The sequence below is a fragment of the Strongylocentrotus purpuratus genome, unplaced genomic scaffold (genome assembly GCF_000002235.5).
Source record: "Strongylocentrotus purpuratus isolate Spur 01 unplaced genomic scaffold, Spur_5.0 spur5_scaffold_8, whole genome shotgun sequence".
NCBI classification, from domain to species: Eukaryota; Metazoa; Echinodermata; class Echinoidea; order Camarodonta; family Strongylocentrotidae; genus Strongylocentrotus; species Strongylocentrotus purpuratus.
This window is the reverse complement of record NW_022145614.1, coordinates 3,188,313-3,206,901: the sequence shown is the minus strand read 5'-3', so window position 1 is coordinate 3,206,901 and position 18,589 is coordinate 3,188,313. Positions and strand designations below refer to the sequence as shown.

The 18,589-nt window shown below is 38.8% G+C and overlaps 1 protein-coding gene across 1 annotated transcript; it reads left to right on the top strand.

The window, feature by feature from the left end:
* Nucleotides 1-236: 236 nt before the first annotated feature.
* LOC115920233 (adhesion G-protein coupled receptor G2-like) lies at nt 237-15,318 on the top strand. Its single transcript, XM_030975569.1, has 8 exons — nt 237-470; nt 1,382-1,786; nt 2,704-2,898; nt 3,269-3,393; nt 5,990-6,258; nt 10,220-10,292; nt 14,051-14,288; nt 14,773-15,318. Exons 1-8 carry the CDS (start codon nt 270-272, stop codon nt 15,244-15,246), a joined length of 1,980 nt encoding a protein of 659 aa, XP_030831429.1. The 5' UTR covers nt 237-269; the 3' UTR covers nt 15,247-15,318.
* Nucleotides 15,319-18,589: the final 3,271 nt, after the last annotated feature.

Here is an 18,589-nt window from a genome sequence, read left to right as displayed (position 1 = left end):
AAGAGAGTGTACAAAGTGGTATAATAGGAGATTATTTGGCAAGTCCAAACTCGATCTTGTCCAATACATACTACTATGGTTACCAACCACACCCAAGGTTCTGGTATATCTGAATATCACTTTGAATACCATACTAGTGCTTGGATCAGACGGGACATCAATTAAATTGGTACTTTTTATGTCAATTTATGTTCATAATACAATCGAACATGGTATTGCTTGGGACCCGGGACTCGACCTTTTACCAATGAGTTACCTGACAATCGTTCATGTATGTTGTCAAGGTAACTGGTGCTGTTGTGTCAACAATCAACAATCTAATGAATGTTGATGAAGCTCAGCTAGAAGCTGCAGCTAATGAAGGTGCTACTAACATGGCCGTACAGTCTTTGGAATCTCAGCTTCAATTCGTCAATGTTTCAGCTTCCAATGGAACTTACACAGATGTTCAGCCAAACCTCGGAGTCCAGGTTTGTTTTCAAGTCGATTGTTGATTTACAGATGTACTTACTAATTATTTTTAGCTCAGTTTAGTTCAGTTCACTGAGCGTTTTTTCTTTTTATTTCTTCTTTAAATGTTTAATTATTTACTAATTCGTCAAGAGTTGGGCAGAACACAATTGTAAAAACTTCCGGAAATCAATCAATTTCAATAGCCTTGTCCTCTACCTATTTTGATGTAGGAACAATACATAGCAATCAGAACTTTATTTCTATGGAATATATACATTGGGGTATTAATATTATTGTCCTCGCGTTGATTTCTCGAAAGTCTTAGAGGTCCTGTTGACAAATTTGAAATAAGCGAAACAAAATCTACGTTTTACATTGTCATGTGAAGTTACCGTGGTTACAGGCCAGGGAAGTTGAAATGTACATAGCTTCATGTCCCATAGACCATCATCATACACCTGTAATTAAGTAACAATCTTAAAATGTTGTGAAATTGTGTAGTTTAATGAGTGTCAACTGATCAATTGTAAAAAAAAAAAAAAAAAATGATTGTGAACACCCACAATAGAAAGATATTTCCAAACTTTATAAATACACATTAGTTATCATCCGTTTCCCTGGTTACAAGGTACGCTTGTTTGTTTTCATAGGAGGAATGACGAGAATTACAAAAGTGTAATAAAGTGTAATGACTCTTTATAGCGCCGACATACAAGAAAGGCATTTTCATATGAAAGCAGTAATTATTAAATTTGCAATAAGCACTGACGAGAAAACTGTACAGAGTAGCGCGATTGATGTTTTTTTTTTTTTTTTTTTTTTTTTTGGGGGGGGGGGGGGGGGGGGTCACTGCAAATGAAAGCCCTTCTTTTCTTTATATTTGCATATCCTTTTCCTTCTATCATTTTGCCTATTACCCTGGTAACAGGTTAGTGAATATCCACCTGAAGAACTGACGGAAGGTCTGACTTTTGTGTATGCGACCAACGATCCGAGTGGAGAACTCTTGCCCGAACACATGATCGTCTACAAGGGCAAGAATGACAGCTCGAGTACGACCATGGAAACAAACCCGGTTCAAGCTCAACTCTTTCTACCACCATCAATCGGGAAGGCGATTCGAGGCAACAACAACACTCGGGTATCATTCGTGCTTTATCGGACAACTTCGCTGTTTCCTTCTCGGTCGTTGCTTGCCTCCAATAAGGGCAAGCCATATAACCGAACATCGAATACTCGTATCATCTCTGCATCCATTGGTGGGATGAAGGTCACAAACCTTTCTGAACCTGTCTTGACATCATACATGCCAATAACTGTTACAAACGATACGGTAGGCACTACATTTAAACTATCCGGATGAGGCTTAAGATTTGTATTGCAATGTATTTATAAATGAAACTCTCCATCGAAGTTGAACCCTCATCAACATTCTTATTAAAGTTCTCGAGAGGTATATGATGGAGCTTTCGTAGCCCCCCTTCCGATATCCGATGCCTTAGTCATACCGACAAGATCGACAAGACCAATACCATACACTTACCTACCCGTGAATGACCAAGATTTGACCGCCATCGAGCGGTTAGATTTGGATTCGGTCTGACGGTGTGTCCATCCGGCGTATGAGATTTGAAGTCGATTTGCCGGTGTAACAGGTCTATATATGAGATTTGCAGAGGCGACATGGCATCTTCTAAAAGTGGGATGCACCAGCAAAAAAGGCACTTTCTGGAAAAGGGGCACCTACAAAGGGAAACCTCAAAGCCAAAATACAATTCTGAATATTGGTATATACTTCAACCCTGAACATAATAAATTATCACCAATAATGTTCAATATTTTTTCTTCTTTTTTCTCTTTACGTGGCTCGCTATACTGGTTCAGCATTATATTTTGCAGTTGTTTGTGATCGTCTGAAGAATCATTTTGGAGAGAGCAAAGCGAGCGAATAAATATTTTATGACTTGTGAGGTCGCTTTGGAACCGATTAAATCTTACTAAAAGGAAATAACCAATCCTGAAGGTGTTTGAAGCATAATCTCGCGAGCGAACAAGCGATGGGTTCGAAGGTCCGCACTGCGCATGTCCAAGCGGTGACCTGACTCAATTCTTCTCTATCTTTCCTTATAATTATTTACTTTTTCGTTCTTTCTTTATTAATGTTTACTATGTATTTCCTTATCTTTATTTTTTTAACATATCCACTTTCTATCTTTCCTGTTATCATTCTTTCTATTTGTTGTTCTTTCTTCTTACGATCAGAACACCTACAATGATACCCTTGTCGACGTAACCAACCCGGTATGTGTCTTCTGGGACTTCGATGCTGATGACGGCTATGGAAACTGGTCAACAGACGGATGTCAGCTGGTAGCAATCGACAATGATACTGGTGACGAGCTCCTATGCCAGTGCAACCATCTTACCAACTTCGCCGTCCTCATGGTATGCACGTACATTCGCATCTTTATTATCGCTTTTATCAGTTTATAATCATTTTGCTAATAAACCTATGACAAAGTTTGATGAGAAAATCAAGTCCTCGGGTATATATTAGAGTTGAAGTTTTTCAGTCCTAAGTTGGATGTAACCAATCTTTGCTACACCTTCTCCCTACTCTCTCCTTTTTTCTTTTTCTTTTTTTTTTGGGGGGGGGGGGTTGTTTTTAATCTTTGAAGCACTTCGAATGTTTAGGAATTCAAGGTAGTTGATTAATATTTACATAAATTGCTTGACATTCCTCTTCTTCTTTCTTCCCTCCTTATCCTCCTCCTCGCTTTCCTCGTCCTCGACGTCTTCCTCCTCCTCATCTCAGGACATCTACGGAGGGTCGACATTAAATGATAAGTGGACGTACATCCTTGACGTGTTGAGTTATGCCGGATGCTCCCTCTCTATATTCTTCCTATTTGTCACCATCGTAACATTTCTATCCGTCAGGTATGTCATTTTCTGAATGATTCATTTTTGTTCATTCTTTCACAACAGATGAGGAAGTCAAGGTTCATTTCGATGAGAGAAAAAAGTGTCATCTTTCTGATTGGGTTCTAAAATTCCATAAGGAATCATTACATGTTATAATCGACATTTCAAGCTACTGTTAACCGTCTAAATCAAAGCAATTGACTCAAATCGACTACAGTACTACTCGGGAACAGTCGTGCAAAATTGACAGACAACGTCCAGATTCGCTGTCGATAGAGTATTTTCTCTGGCAGAAAGACTAAGGCTATTCAAAATATATTCTGAGTAGATGTCATATCTAGATAAAATACCTAATCGTTAATATTTTTTTTTCTCTTTAACCTCAATCAGAGGAACTTTATTATTCAAATTGACATTCCTTTTTGTTTCTTTTCCTTCAAATAAACAAATTCAACTCATATACAATCATAAACAAATAAAATATTGCAACGTCCCATTAGTTTGTTCATGAGTACATCTGTTTTCGTTGTCTACAGCATCTCAATTAATTTCTGTACCATATTGTTATTTTCTCTTTTAATACTTTTACAGTTCAAATAAAATGTCAACTCATATTTAAGACTACGATATAGAGTTCTCGCATGTGTTCTATTAAATGATTGTAAATTCTTTATGTGGTTTCTATATATTACATACTCAGCAAAATTTATTATTAAATTTACTAAATGACAAATTGAGTTTTCAACTTCATAACCAAGTATTAAAATCTGTTCAGTCATCTGAATATTTAGACCACATAAATTGAAGATTACACCTGAAACAATTCTCCAAAACAATCTTACGTTTTCACACTCCAACATCATATGCTTAGTGGTTTCTAGCGTATTACATATCTCACATGTATTATAATCTAAGATCTTCCATTTGCATAAATTGTATCGTGATGGTAAAATCATATGCAAAAGTTTAAAGTTAAATTCTCTGATTTTATTATTCCGTACAACATGAAATTTAAACTGTAGAACAGATGACCAATTAAAATCCGCATGTAAGTGTAGTCGTTGTTGCCATGCGTTTAAAATATATGGTTTTTTCTTATATTTTGCACAATCAGTAAATATATTATTTTCGTATTAAGTTTTGACAAATCTATCATATCCCCTGTCGAAATCTCAATGGTCTGTAAATCAATTACTTCATCACGTTCTACATCTTGTGATTTACGCAACCATACCAAGGGGAAAGCCTTTTTTAACATAGCAAACTTAAAAGCAAATAACATTTTGGGTAACCCATATCTTTGGGCAGTTTCGTCAGAGTTTTTCCATCGACCGTCATTAAGAACATGGTGTACTCTTTTTATTCCTCCTCTCTCCCACACCTTAAAATGAAGCATTCGGTTCCTTATTTTAATATTACTATTATTCCATAGTATCGTTCTCATTATGTTATTCGTCCCCTCAATATTTACATATTTTAGTTCAGACCATGTACAAAGCAAATCAAAGTAAAAATATGGCAAATTTGCTGTTTTACATAATTTTTCCATGTCTTTCTTGTGACAGTTAAATTCTAAACTTAAGGGTATTCCCCCAACCTTGTCAATCCAATAGGAAAACAATGTTTTCCATGAGGTATTTTGACAGTTCAAATATTTCATTATCCATGAAAGACGCAATGCACTAACTCTAGCTTCCAGATCAATCATTCCCAACCCCCCACTTGTAACATCATTAATACAAATATTTCTTCTTATTTTTTCTGTTTTTGAGCGCCACAAAAAGGAGTATAATAACTTATTAATTCTTTTGATGGCATCTTTGGGTGCTGGAACAGCAGTAGCCACATATACTATTTGTGATGCAGCTAGCATCTTTATAACTGTGATTTTCCCGTAGTACGTCAGATGACGCATTTTCCACAAATCTAAAATTCTTTTAATCTTGTCAATTTTTCCTTCCCAATTTAGTGTTTCTACTTCTTTTATATTCATCCCTACATAAATCCCAAGAAATTTAAATGGATCGTTTGAAAAAGCCAATCCTTCAATTTCATTTGCATCACATCTTTGTGAAAGCTGCATTATTTTCGATTTATCCCAATTCACCAAAATACCAGCATATCTGCCAATTTTTTTTATTTCGTCCATTGCATGTCTCACTGACGCAAGTGAACTGAGTGTCATTACCGTGTCGTCTGCATATTGTGCAATTTTAATTTCTGTTTCAAGTCCTTCATGATTTTTATCTAGAACTTGTATACCTTTAATATCTTTATTTTGATTCACCTTTAACGCTAAGATTTCTGCAGTAATAATAAATAACAATGCTGATAGTGGGCATCCTTGCCTTACACCTTTCTCAATTGTGAAATTTAATCGTTAATATGATTTCTTCCAAAGTCTTCCTCTCCATCAGGTCACTTTCGGGGCACGCAGTAACCTTTATCCTTTAGCATGAATACCATTATTATGTAACAAAATGATATAAATTAGCAACTTATTGTTCGATTCTAACGCAATTTTTTCCTCCAACAGAAATAAAATAGGATTCACATGTCACAATGTATATACGTCTGAATTACCTTTCTTGTCCTTGCATTATCGTTACAGAAAGTTGAGAAATCCTCAGCCTAGTCGGATCCTAATGTGCCTCTGCATATCACTCCTGTGTCTCTACATCTTTTTCATCATTCTCGCATCTCTCAAGACCGTTACCATGACAACATGTGGTATCATCGTAGGGTTTCTTCACTTCTCTCTCCTCTCTTCACTCGCTTGGATGGCTGTGGAAAGTTTCAATATGTACCTCTTGGTCATCAAGATTTTTGACCGGGGTGGCATTCGAAATTTCATGATCAAGGCAGGTGTCTTTACGTTAGGTGGGTCTAAAACCATCATATTTTTGAAATTATAATCCAACCTATGATACAAAATTCGTTTGGAAGACGTACACTTTAAAAAAAGTCTTTGATATTGTGTCCCATTTTTGATGGAGTCTGTTAGAATAACACTTCTTTCATAAATGGTAATCCAATACTCAATGCAATCTGACATCGATATCCATCTCTACCCATTGACTTTTAATCATAATTGTCTACCCTTTTACGTGTACGAATTTTTTTCTTTTTAGGAGAACGACCAGACTATGATTTAATGAGACTTAAAATAAGTGATTGATTTCGGAGATTACAGTGGTCTAGAAATTATTTTTAGAGGCGGAGAAATGTCTGAGATTTGTATTTTTATGTGAATTTTAATGAATCTGTTCACACGTACTGATCAATTTGACTGATGCTGTGAGGTGAAATATGATTATATACAAACAATAAGCATACGCCAAAAAATGACAAATCTCCATAGTTACGACTCAAGAGTAAACTTTTAATATAAAACTAGGAAATCATTGATTTTTTAAAAGTCTGAAAACATATTTGTTTTAATGTCTAACAGGAAGTTTGTTTCAGATCGATGATTTACGAGGTCCTTTAGGGCAAACCTGAGATACATGTACAATACACATTTAGTGTGGTTGAACGTTGTGAGCATCGAAACGGTATCACCTACGCTATTAATTAAACATGCTAAAGCAGGGATGTAATAATTGAGCGTATCAATCTTGGGCACTTTGAGAGGTAGATACGACAGCTAAATAACAAGCCAATATTATTATCATTGCAATGATGAATCCAGCTGGACTCCAACCTACATTATTTGAATTTAGTTGCTACCTTCTTATCCACTGGTGATCTGATACACAATCACGACCAGGAAGCTTACGACACCACTTTCATTTTTTTAAGGGAAGGGGGATTGTTTGAAGCACAGGCCGCCATATGCTGTATGCCGTCATCGGTATATTTAAATGACAGACAACACACATGTTCGTATCAAGTGCTGTCGATCGTCGGTCGAACGAAATAAATGTTGGTTTATTTCAATCGATTTTAATGATTGAAATCAAAACCAGTATTGACAGAGTCTGTCCATACAACGATATTGAAGTTAGACATTAGGTGAACATAATGAACATCTCAGAAATCGATCACAGTCTTGTTGGTAAAACGCGAACGGGTGTAATAATTATTTCAATAATTTTCTATTTTTGGACTCTCCAGTGAACGGAGGTGCTTTTTTGAGCCAACTATACATGTATACACAGCGTTTGGCCAACTTCATTTCAGTTGGTCATAACATGGCGTACATTCTTCAAAGTGTGCCTGCCCAAAAAAGCAGGAATCGCCATGTTGTGTCCAACTCAAAGCGTGTTGGCCAAAAAATAGTCTATATTAAAAAAAAAGAGGAAATATTGTATTTCGTTTTGATTTTGATCCCTATTACTGTGCCATCAGCTGTTGATATCTGATGCATGTTTATGCCTTTACGAGCCTTTACGATTGTCCTTGTATTATTTGAAGAATTTCTGTAAAGAAATAACCATTATGAAGGAGAACATTAATGATGAAAAGACTTGTCCAAAAAAAAAATTAATAACCCATTGTTGCGTTTTTGAGGGGGGGGGGGGGTGGTCCTCTTGATCGTATTTTATTTTTCAGTTCGCGCGATCTACATGATGCATGTAAGGGAGGAAGAAATTTTAAAAAAAAGAGAAATAAAAAATATATGAAAACGGACAGAATCTGAATACCACAGCTATGAAGGATGTTAGGGGAACCGAGATTATCGATTTGGTTTTGGATCATATTACACTGTTGCTCATAACGGTGGAATATTTTTTTTTATCCCAATTTATGGAATTATTTTAAAAATAATTTTAAAATACTAGATCTAGATAATAGTATACAGTCTCAGATTTTATTGAATAATAATTTGCCAATATGTGTTTTGCGTGACTGCTAAAGCATGTATATTATGCTACTATGTTTATCAACTAGGGGACCTATGCCCTTAAGTCATAAATGACAGTAATGAGGATTAATGCCTCACAAAAGGGCTCTGATATAGCACATCGACACGGTGTTGATCCTGGGGCCTCACAGTTACGAGGCCATTGCTTTGTCACTGAACCATGACTGTACGCAGCGGGGGCTAGGCTAGGGCATTTATTATGGCTCAAGGCATGGGCACACAGAAGATTTTTTTTATTGTTGCGTTTTTGAGGGGGGGGGGTGGTCCTCTTGATCGTATTTTATTTTTCAGTTCGCGCGATCTACATGATGCATGTAAGGGAGGAAGAAATTTAAAAAAAAAGAGAAATAAAAAATATATGAAAACGGACAGAATCTGAATACCACAGCTATGAAGGATGTTAGGGGAACCGAGATTATCGATTTGGTTTTGGATCATATTACACTGTTGCTCATTTATTATGGCTCAAGGCATGGGCACACAGAAGATTTTTTTTATGTTGGGGACCGGGTAGAATGCAATAAATTATTGAAAATTTATTGCATTTTCTGTTTTTTTTTAAATTTATGGAAACTGCCCCCTACCATAGCCCCCGCTGCGTACAGTCATGGTTCAGTGACAAAGCAATGGCCTCGTAACTGTGAGGCCCCAGGATCAACACCGTGTCGATGTGCTATATTAGTGCCCTTTTGTGAGGCATTAATCCTCATTACTGTCATTTATGACTTAAGGGCATAGGTCCCCTAGTTAATAAACATAGTAGCATAATATACATGCTTTAGCAGTCACGCAAAACACATATTGGCAAATTATTATTCAATAAAATCTGAGACTGTATACTATTATCTAGATCTAGTATTTTAAAATTATTTTTAAAATAATTCCATAAATTGGGATAAAAAAAAATATTCCACCGTTATGAGCAACAGTGTAGAATCACTAAAAACAAAAGCTATGATCTTGACCAACCCTGTGATTAATATTTCAAATCACTTAAAGGGCCCATGACATCGAAATACAAGTGTATTCTTGTTGGTGTGCAGTCCTGCATATATCTCATATTTTGATATACTTCTGGATTTGTTTCATAGATTTTTAAATATTTTTTAAACATTTGTTTTTCAAACTTGCTAAGCTCCACCCCCAAAACCTCCAGATCTCATTCACCTTATGACATCATCTGTTAGTCATCAATGAGCTAACTTGAGAAAGTGGCATGTAACTTTGCCAAAGTTGACCACTTGTTACAATACCACAAACAATAGCAACAAATAAGTTGCTATGTCAGACATGTCAGACTAAACTAATATTCTAGGTAATAGACAATGGTATGTAATTTCCCCCATCTTAGCACACGTTCATAATAGAATTGCGTGCTTCCATACATAATTGTACAATACATCATCATTGCCTTTGTCTTCCTGGTGATGCTACAGCATGTCTGACATAGCAACTTGTATGTTGCTATTGTATTACGTATTGTAACAGGTGGTCGACTTCGGCAAAGATACATACCACTTTCTCAAGTTAGCTCATTGATGACTGACAGATGATGTCACAAGGGGAATGAGATCTGGAGGTTTTGAGGGTGGAGCTTAGCAAGTTTGAAAAACAAATATTTCAAAAAATATTTAAAAATCTATGAAACAAATTCAGAAGTTTACATATCAAAATATGAGATGTATGCAGGACTGCACACCAACAGGAATACACTTGTATTTCGATGTCATGGGCCCTTTAAAATAAAGTCGCTTGGACTTGCCTAGCAAATTACCAACAAAGTATAAGAATGTTGATCGTAACGGTCCAATTAATGTATGCATCCATTCTGTCGAGCAAGCGTGAAGGTACATCAGGCAGTTCTGGATACTATTGTGATGAATTATTACTAACGTCTCGTATTGATAGAATTGACTTTGTAGTTGCCACTTTTTTAAAATCGTTTTTGTTATAATGTTTTTTGTTTACTTGCAGGTGTACCAGCTGTAATAGTGGGATTAACTGGAGGAATAGCTCAACGTGGCTATATGAGATATGATGACGGAATGTAAGCTTGTTTCTATTATATATATATGGTGGCCCTGAAGGGACATCGCGAATAGACTAAATCGTGAAAAATATGCGATAAAATTCACGATATCGTCAATTTTATCGCATATTTTTCACGAAGGAATTCACGAAATTGACGATATCGTGAACTTTATCGTGAACTTTTCACGATGAAATTGACGATATCGTGAATTTTATCGTGAAAAGTTCACGATATAAAGTTCACGATATTGTCAATTTTATCGTGTACTCTATCGTGTACTCTATCGTGTACTCTCCTGACGGGCGCTTCGTAAACAAAACCAGCCCTAGCTAGGGGAGACAGAGAGAAGGAAAAAAGGGAAAGGGAAAGAGAAGATAAAGGAAAGAAAGAATAATAAGAAGAAAAGAGGGAAACGGGGGGCGAAGGGCTCTTGCCTCCTCCTCACTCCCCCCCCCCGCCAAAAAATAAATAAGGAGAGAGAGAAGGGAAAGGGAAAGGGAAAGAAAATATAAAAGGAAAGAAAGAAGAGGAAGAAGGAAAGAGGGAAACGGGGGAAGGGCGAAAGGCTCTTACCTCCCCCCCCCCGCCAAAAAAATAAAGAGAGAGAGAGAGAGAGAGAGAGAGAGAGAAGGGAAAGGGAAAGAAAGAAGAGGAGTAAGAGGGAAACAGGGGAAGGGCGAAGGGCTCTTGCTTCCCCCCCCCCCGCCAAAAATAAATAAGAGAGAGAAGGGAAAGGGAAAGAAAATATAAAAGGAAAGAAAGAAGAGGAATAAGAAGGAAAGAGGGAAACGGGGGAAGGGCGAAGGGCTCTTGCCTCCTCCCTCCCCACCCCCGCCAAAAAAATAAATAAGAGAGAGAGAGAGAGAGAGAGAAGGGAAAGGGAAAGAGAATAAAAAAGGAAAGGAAGAAGAAAAGAGGGGCTCTTGCCTCCTCCCCCCTCCCGCGCCAACAAATAAATAGGAGAGAGAAAGAGAGATAGAGAGAAGGGAAAGGGAAAGGGAAAGAAAATATAAAAGGAAAGAAAGAAGAAGAAGACGGAAAGAGGGAAACGGGGGAAGGGCGAAAGGCTCTTACCTCCCCCTCCCCCCTCCCGCCATAAAGGGAAAGAGAAGGCAGAGGGAAAGAAAATATAAAAGGAAAGAAAGAAGAGGAAAAAGAATAAGAAAAGAGGGAAACAGGGGCGAAGGGCTCTTGCCTCCTTTCTTTTCTTTCTTTTCCTTTCTTTCCTATTCTCCCTCTTTTTCGTTTTTCTTTTTCTTTCTTCTCTTTCCCTTTCCTTCTCTCTCTCTCTCTTATTTATTTTTTGGCGGGGGGCGGGGGGACCAGGCAAAAGCCCTTTGCCCCCGTTTCCCTCTTTTCTTCTTCTTCCTCTTCTTTCTTTCCTTTTATCTTCTCTTTCCCTTTCCCTTTCCCTTCTCTCTCTCTCTCTGATTTATTTTTTGGCGGGGGGGGGGGGGGAGGGGGGGGGGCAAGAGTCCTTCGCCCTTCCCCCGTTTTCCTCTTTTCTTCTTCTTCCTCTTCTTTCTTTCCTTTTATCTTCTCTTCCCTTTCCCTTTCCCTTCTCTCTCTCTCTCTGATTTATTTTTTGGCGGGGAGGGGGGGGGGGGGGGGGAGTGAGGAGGAGGCAAGAGCCCTTCGCCCCCCCGTTTCCCTCTTTCTTCTTATTATTCTTTCTTTCCTTTTATCTTCTCTTTCCCTTTCCCTTTTTTCCTTCTCTCTGTCTCCCCCAGCTAGGGCTGGTTTTGTTTACGAAGCGCCCGTCAGGAGAGTACACGATAGAGTACACGATAGAGTACACGATAAAATTGACGATATCGTGAACTTTAAATCGTGAACTTTTCACGATAAAATTCACGATATCGTCAATTTCATCGTGAAAAGTTCACGATAAAGTTCACGATATCGTCAATTTCGTGAATTTCTTCGTGAAAAATATGCGATAAAATTGACGATATCGTGAATTTTATCGCATATTTTTCACGATTTAGTCTATTCGCGATATCCCTTCAGGGCCACTATATATCGTCGCTGTTTTCACGAAGTGACGGTAGTGAAAAAAAATTGCATTCACTTTGCGTGACGATTTTCCTCACTACCGTCACTTCGTGAAAACAAGGACGATATATAGGCTAAGTGTCCTTTCTTCCTTTCCTTTTTCTTTCTTGAGTAAAGCTATGGTCACAAATCAGAGCAGCGACCGACCGGTCAGTAGCCTGCTCGGTCGCTGCTGGAATTAGGCATCGCCCAGCGATTACGTCGGTGCCCGGTCAGCGACCGCCCAGGCACCGAGCGTATTTTGGGCGGCGACTGAAAAGTGAGCAGGCGCCGCCCGAATTTTAACTCCGCGCTAAAACTACAGCGGCGACCGAGCGATGCCCTAAAAACGAGCGGTGCCTGGGCGGCCGCCGCTCGGTGGCCGGGCAGCCGCCGGGCAGAATAGGTTAAAAACTCGCCGCTCGGCCGCCGACCAGGCTACTTTTGGGTTATGTGACCATAGCATAATCCACACTAATGCAAGCACTAGCTGATGCGATGCGTAAGTGCCATTTGGTAGGCCTTAAGGGGCTTTAACACCAAGTCTTGTGTAGAGTTGCGTACCCACTACGCCGAGCGTACGCTTAATTTTTTTCGCGCACCTTCGGCGTAGACACTATACGCAGAAATCTCAATTTGTACGCAAGCCTACGCAACACTACGCTACTGTACACCAAGCCTACGCAACACTACGCTACCCTACGCCAGTCCGACGAAGCAGTAAAAGCTTGCTCACACAGTAAGCAAACGTACGCAACCGTTACCAAACCTGTACACCAGGCCTACGTAAAAGGACGCAACCCTACGCCGAAGCAACATTTTAAGGTACGCGGTGCCTATACACAGGTTACGTAACCACACGCTATCGTACGCCAGCCTACGAATAACCTACGCAGGGGCCTTTCACACCGGATCTGCGTAGAGTTGCGTAGTTTGGCGTACCGACTACGCCGAAATTGGGCTGCGTATGCTTCGGCGTAGTCCATGCGTAGGTTATGGGTAGGCTGGCATACGATGGTGTAGGGTTACATACCCTGTGCATAAGCACCGCGTACCTAAAAATGTTGCTTCGGCCTAGGCGTACGTTTACGTAGGCCTGGCGTACAGGTTTGCTTGCGGTTTGTACGGCTGCTTACTGCTGCTTCGTCGGACTGGTGTAGGGTAGCATACTGTTGCGTAGGCTTGAAGTACAGTAGCGTAGTGTTGCGTAGACTTGCGTACAAATTGCCTAATTTCTGCGTATATTGTCTACGCCGAAGGTACGCGATGCGTCCACCTCGCGTATCCATTTGCGTCCGTAAGCGTACAGTTATGTAGGCCGGCGTAGGGTAGCGTACGCTCGGCGTAGTCGGTACGCAACACTACGCAACTCTATGCAAGGCCCGGTGTGAAAGCCCCTTAAGGCATTAATCCTGATTACCAAGTCCCTCAGAGAGGACTTAAAGCCGTCGGTCCCCGGGTTGCTTAATTACAAGCATACATATTATCTTTCTTATGTACCTCGTGGCAGATGGCCTTTTGCTAAACAAGTTATCCAATAAAGTTTACTACTTTGATACTATTCTTCTTGTCAGGTAAAACAAACCATGCAATTAAGTTAATCTGATTTATTTTTGATGGTGTCACGATTTGAATTTAAAATGTTTTGATTATCGTTAATGATGATGCTTGTCAATTATATATTTAAAAAAATATATTTTTGGTATGTACATTAATCAAGTCTTATTCTCCATGCATAGATGTGGTTTCTTGGCGGAGATTCCGATGATAGGCGGGGTCCTCGTTCCGATAGCAACAGTCATCATATATGATTCTATCATCTTCGTGATGGTGATCCGTCGTCTTTCACGTAAGGTCGCAGGCAGACAGCTCACCAAACCTATCTATAAAGAGCGCCTTCGTCGTCTTCAGAATGCTTCAGCTCTTATCATATTGATGGGGTTGACATGGGCAATAGGATTCTTTACAGCCATCGAGGTAACTATATACCTTCTTAATAAACCTTTCCCTACTCTGGGCCTACTTTACCTGGACATTATTTCGGTTAGATTTTTGATTGCTTAATATTCAGTCAGTCAGTACTTTTTAAAGTTTTCTATAATCTATATGACTACCCGTTAACACTTCTGAACGTATTCTCCAGTAATTTCATAAAATTCTTAATAAATTCCGTCAATATTGAACATTTTCAGATTTAATTTTTTTTTTTTCATTCAGTGGATAAACATGAATTTGCCTCTCTCGTTATACCCTGTCATGTTAATGTCCGGAAAATCTTCACCCTTCTCTTTCTGACAATTGTGAATCTGCCTCTGTTCTGTACTGATCTTGATGCCTTTATTTTCGAACTTTTTCTTTTATAAATAAGCTCAAAATACTTCCGAATATCTTATTTAGCTACAATAGCTACCATACAAACACCCACTCACTGCTTTGTAAACCATCTTTTTGATTCGTGCAGGGTGCATCTGTATCAATCCAGATAATGTTCATCATCTTAAACTCGCTCCAAGGCTTTTTCCTGTTTCTCTTCTACTGTCTGCGTAACCCTGCTGCTCGTTCCCAATGGAGAAAGATATTTTGTTGTCGCCTGCCTCCTGCTGACGAGACTACAAGCATGGGAAATAGTAATCAATTTCGTGAACGCTCTACAACCGACGATCAGGACAGAGAGAAGAATTGTTGCAATGTATCGAGTTGTAGGACAGGCTCCTATGACCTGTTTAGTAGATGGAGGAACAGAAAAGGTGACACGACGCCATCCACATTTGAGCTGTCAGCAGAATCGACGATCACCTCCAAGAAACAGATCTATCGACATAATGACGACGGTGATGATGTCGATGTCAGACAGAATACCTTTGATGATGATGAAGATGGGATCGAGGACGGTTTTGAAACTGCTTTCGGACATTCCGTAGCCAAAAGACTTTGAAAGTTAAAACGCTGATGAGATAATGCACTGTAACGACGGCAATGGCAGCATATATTCCCTTCCCTTTCTCTTGTCTTTTGTAACCGGTTCATGTATCCCTGTAATCTACCTCTCCTTGCTTTAGCGTGTATATGTAGTTTATAAACCTTACTTTAATTAATTGTGTCATTTGTAGTTTAAGGTGTGCATGTATGGGTATGGTGAGGGATTTATATTTGATTTAATTTGATTTTTGTGGGGCCCTATTTATAAGCAATTTGCTTCTTTGTGGTCCTGATCATATATTTGCTTTGTATTTTGTATGTATACTATTTTCTATTGTATGTTTAGCTTTTACATGTATATTCAATTCAATTCATTTTAAGGAGCGTATCCACAACAAGCTCTGCTTTTCCATAGGCTAGCTCCGCCACTATATCTCTTAAGTTCAACTCAAGGACAATATTCTGAATAGTGTTTACCGGTATAGTATGTACATGTATATTATAATCATTTTCAATATGTTGTTACACTCTTTGTAAAATGAGATATTGTAAAAAAAAAAACCCAATAAACTATCTATCTATCTAAATGGATATAGTCAAACTGGTGTACTCCCCCCCCCCTTCCACCGTTTTGAAGTCCCTCCCCTTAAAAAAATCATGAGATTGCGCAAGAAATTCTGTATATATATATCTTTGAATCAAATCAAAAGTTATGGGATAGGGTGAACAGAGGCCGAGTAAGAGGAAATCAAGATATTTGGATCATTGTACTGTTGCACTTGAAAGCACCAGAAAGCTTGTATAATACTATACCCAATTTTTGAGTTTGGGGAGTAAAAAGCAATTGTTGTTGCACCCTGACCAGAAATTTCGGAGATTTTTGCTCCCTCTGTCCCAATTACGCCTATGTCTTGGTGTACTCAATCTATATTTTGTTTATGTTAATATTTCGTGTACAAAAATTCCTTTGATTTGGTACCAGACACCTTTATTCTGATTCACTGTCTTTAATAATAATAATATTGTAATGGAAATTGTATATATCTTCACCTTATTCAAAAACTGATATCACGTGGCGTAAATTTGAAAATGTATAGGCCTAAATTATAAGCACACCATAGCCTACTCTTACAATATAAGACTGAAATGAATTAAAGTTAAAGGTATGTTATCATTATATCGTAGCTCAGGAGCTGAAATGCACAAAATATCGTACGTAGAAATGAAGAATAAAATACAACTTTATTTACAATTAGACATACAGTCATGTAGTTACATTTTGCTTACAAAAACGGCCATTATGTTAAAGAATAAGCAAAGAGATGTATACAAAAAGAGAAGGAGAGAGAGAGAGAGAGAGAGAGCAAGAGAGAGAGAGAGAGAGAGAGAGAGAGAGCGGTGGAGCGAGACAGAGGGGGGGGGGGGGGGAAATTCAGAAAGAAAAAGGGAAAATGCGAGAGAGATAGAGAATATAGAATAGGGAGAAACGATTAAGAAAGAGAGTGTAATAGATAAAGAAAGAGAGAGATAATTTTCGGAAAAGTTCGGAATTGCACTTAAATTAAAATGTGACCCACTGTTCTCGAGGTATTCTTGAAATATTAAAATTTTGAGAGAAGGCATTTTTGCATATACATGTTTTGAGAAAAAGGATAACACCACTTTCATCAATTCGTCAAAATTTCATTTTTTTTTTCTGCATTTTTGATATGCAAACAATAACTTTATGTCATAATGTAATTTATATATTATACATAATAATAACGAACTTGATATTTCTATAATATAGTTTATTAATTTAAAGTATTTCTTAACTATCTGCGTAAAAGTAGAGTACCTATATATAGGTACTCTACGTAAAAGTGCAAGAGAGCGCCATCATATTGAGCGACGCTTGACTGCGATGGCGGCCTTAAAGATAGAAGTAGTTCCCAAAACAACCCCCCCTTTTTAAAAAAATGTCATTCAGAGAGGATGTGTTCTTAATTGCTCAAACTTGAGAGCATTCGGGGGCTGTGCCCTTAGGACCTGCAGGAAAATCCGGAATCCGTCGATGTTAATGTGAATTTCTCTTGATGAAACTTTTTAGGGCTTCAAAATGTTTTTGAGCACCAAAAAATGTTGGACATATTGTAATTCTGAGGCTTTTTGGTAAATCAACACTATCGTGACCTTCTTTATTTACATCGAGTGTGGCAAGGTTGTTTTATCTCATGATATAAAACCAACAAACTCATATAATTGAACGGCATTCATGTCTGACTTTTTCACATTTCGTCCTTGCAGTAAATCCCCTGACGCCTAAGCCTTCTTAACGCTGAGAAACTTAAAATAAGTTATATCTTCTACCAGGGGCGGCGATTTCTTTTTATGACCGGGGGGGGGGGGGGGGGAGGAGAGGACGAAATACGAGGGACGAGGGAGCAGTGGCGTTAGGAGCAAAAACGTTAGGGGGAGGAAAAAATGCACATCACCCCCACCCTTGCATGTTACATGCAGGCCCCGCGGAACGTTTTCCAAAATGGGGGGGGGGGGGGGGCTAAAGTATTTACGATCAGGTAGAGTAAAGGGAGCGAAGCAAGTGGAGCGTAAATTGGCGTGAGGTCCAGGGGTGTAGCCCCATGGAGCTCAGGTTTTTTAAAGCCATTTAATAACGGTCAGATGAGCGTCCAGGGGGCGGAGCCCCGGAAGCTCCAGGGTCTTAGACAATTAATTACGGTCGGGTGAGCATATTTAGAAACCTACTTTTGTGACACTGGCATTCAGGTCACTAATTACGCCCCCATCTAATCTAAGGTTTTTTTAGGCATTTAATTACGGTCAGATGAGCATCCAGGCGCCTTAGAGCCAAGCGCATGGAAAAAACCATGCCAATTCAGCAACATTTGTAAATCACTGGACTCGAATTAGAAATAAACCACATTTGAATATATTAGGGGGAAGCCCCCCCCCCTCATATTTATGCCAGTGTGAGGGAGCATAGTGAACGAGAGGGGTTAAGGTGTCGAAAGTGACTACCCCCTCATAGGTTTTTGAAGTAGTGTTGTATTAAAAAAATACATTCCTTAGCAAAACTATAGTATAAAAACAAGCAATATTCTTTTGTTCTCACTTCACTTTCTACAATATTTACTTGTACACATTGAAGGATGTTTTGCGAGGTAGCGTAGCTTCCGAGCGAGAAGATTTTTGCAGTTTTATTTATCTAAACGCTGAAATCTTGGGCCCTCCAGAGCCTAACAGTTTGTTGCAGTCTTTAGTCAGTATTTGCTATACAATTTTGTTTGGAACTTTTTCAAATTTTCCGGGGGGACAACCCCTCCCCTAGCAAAAATTGAGGGGGGGGGGGACGACGTGTC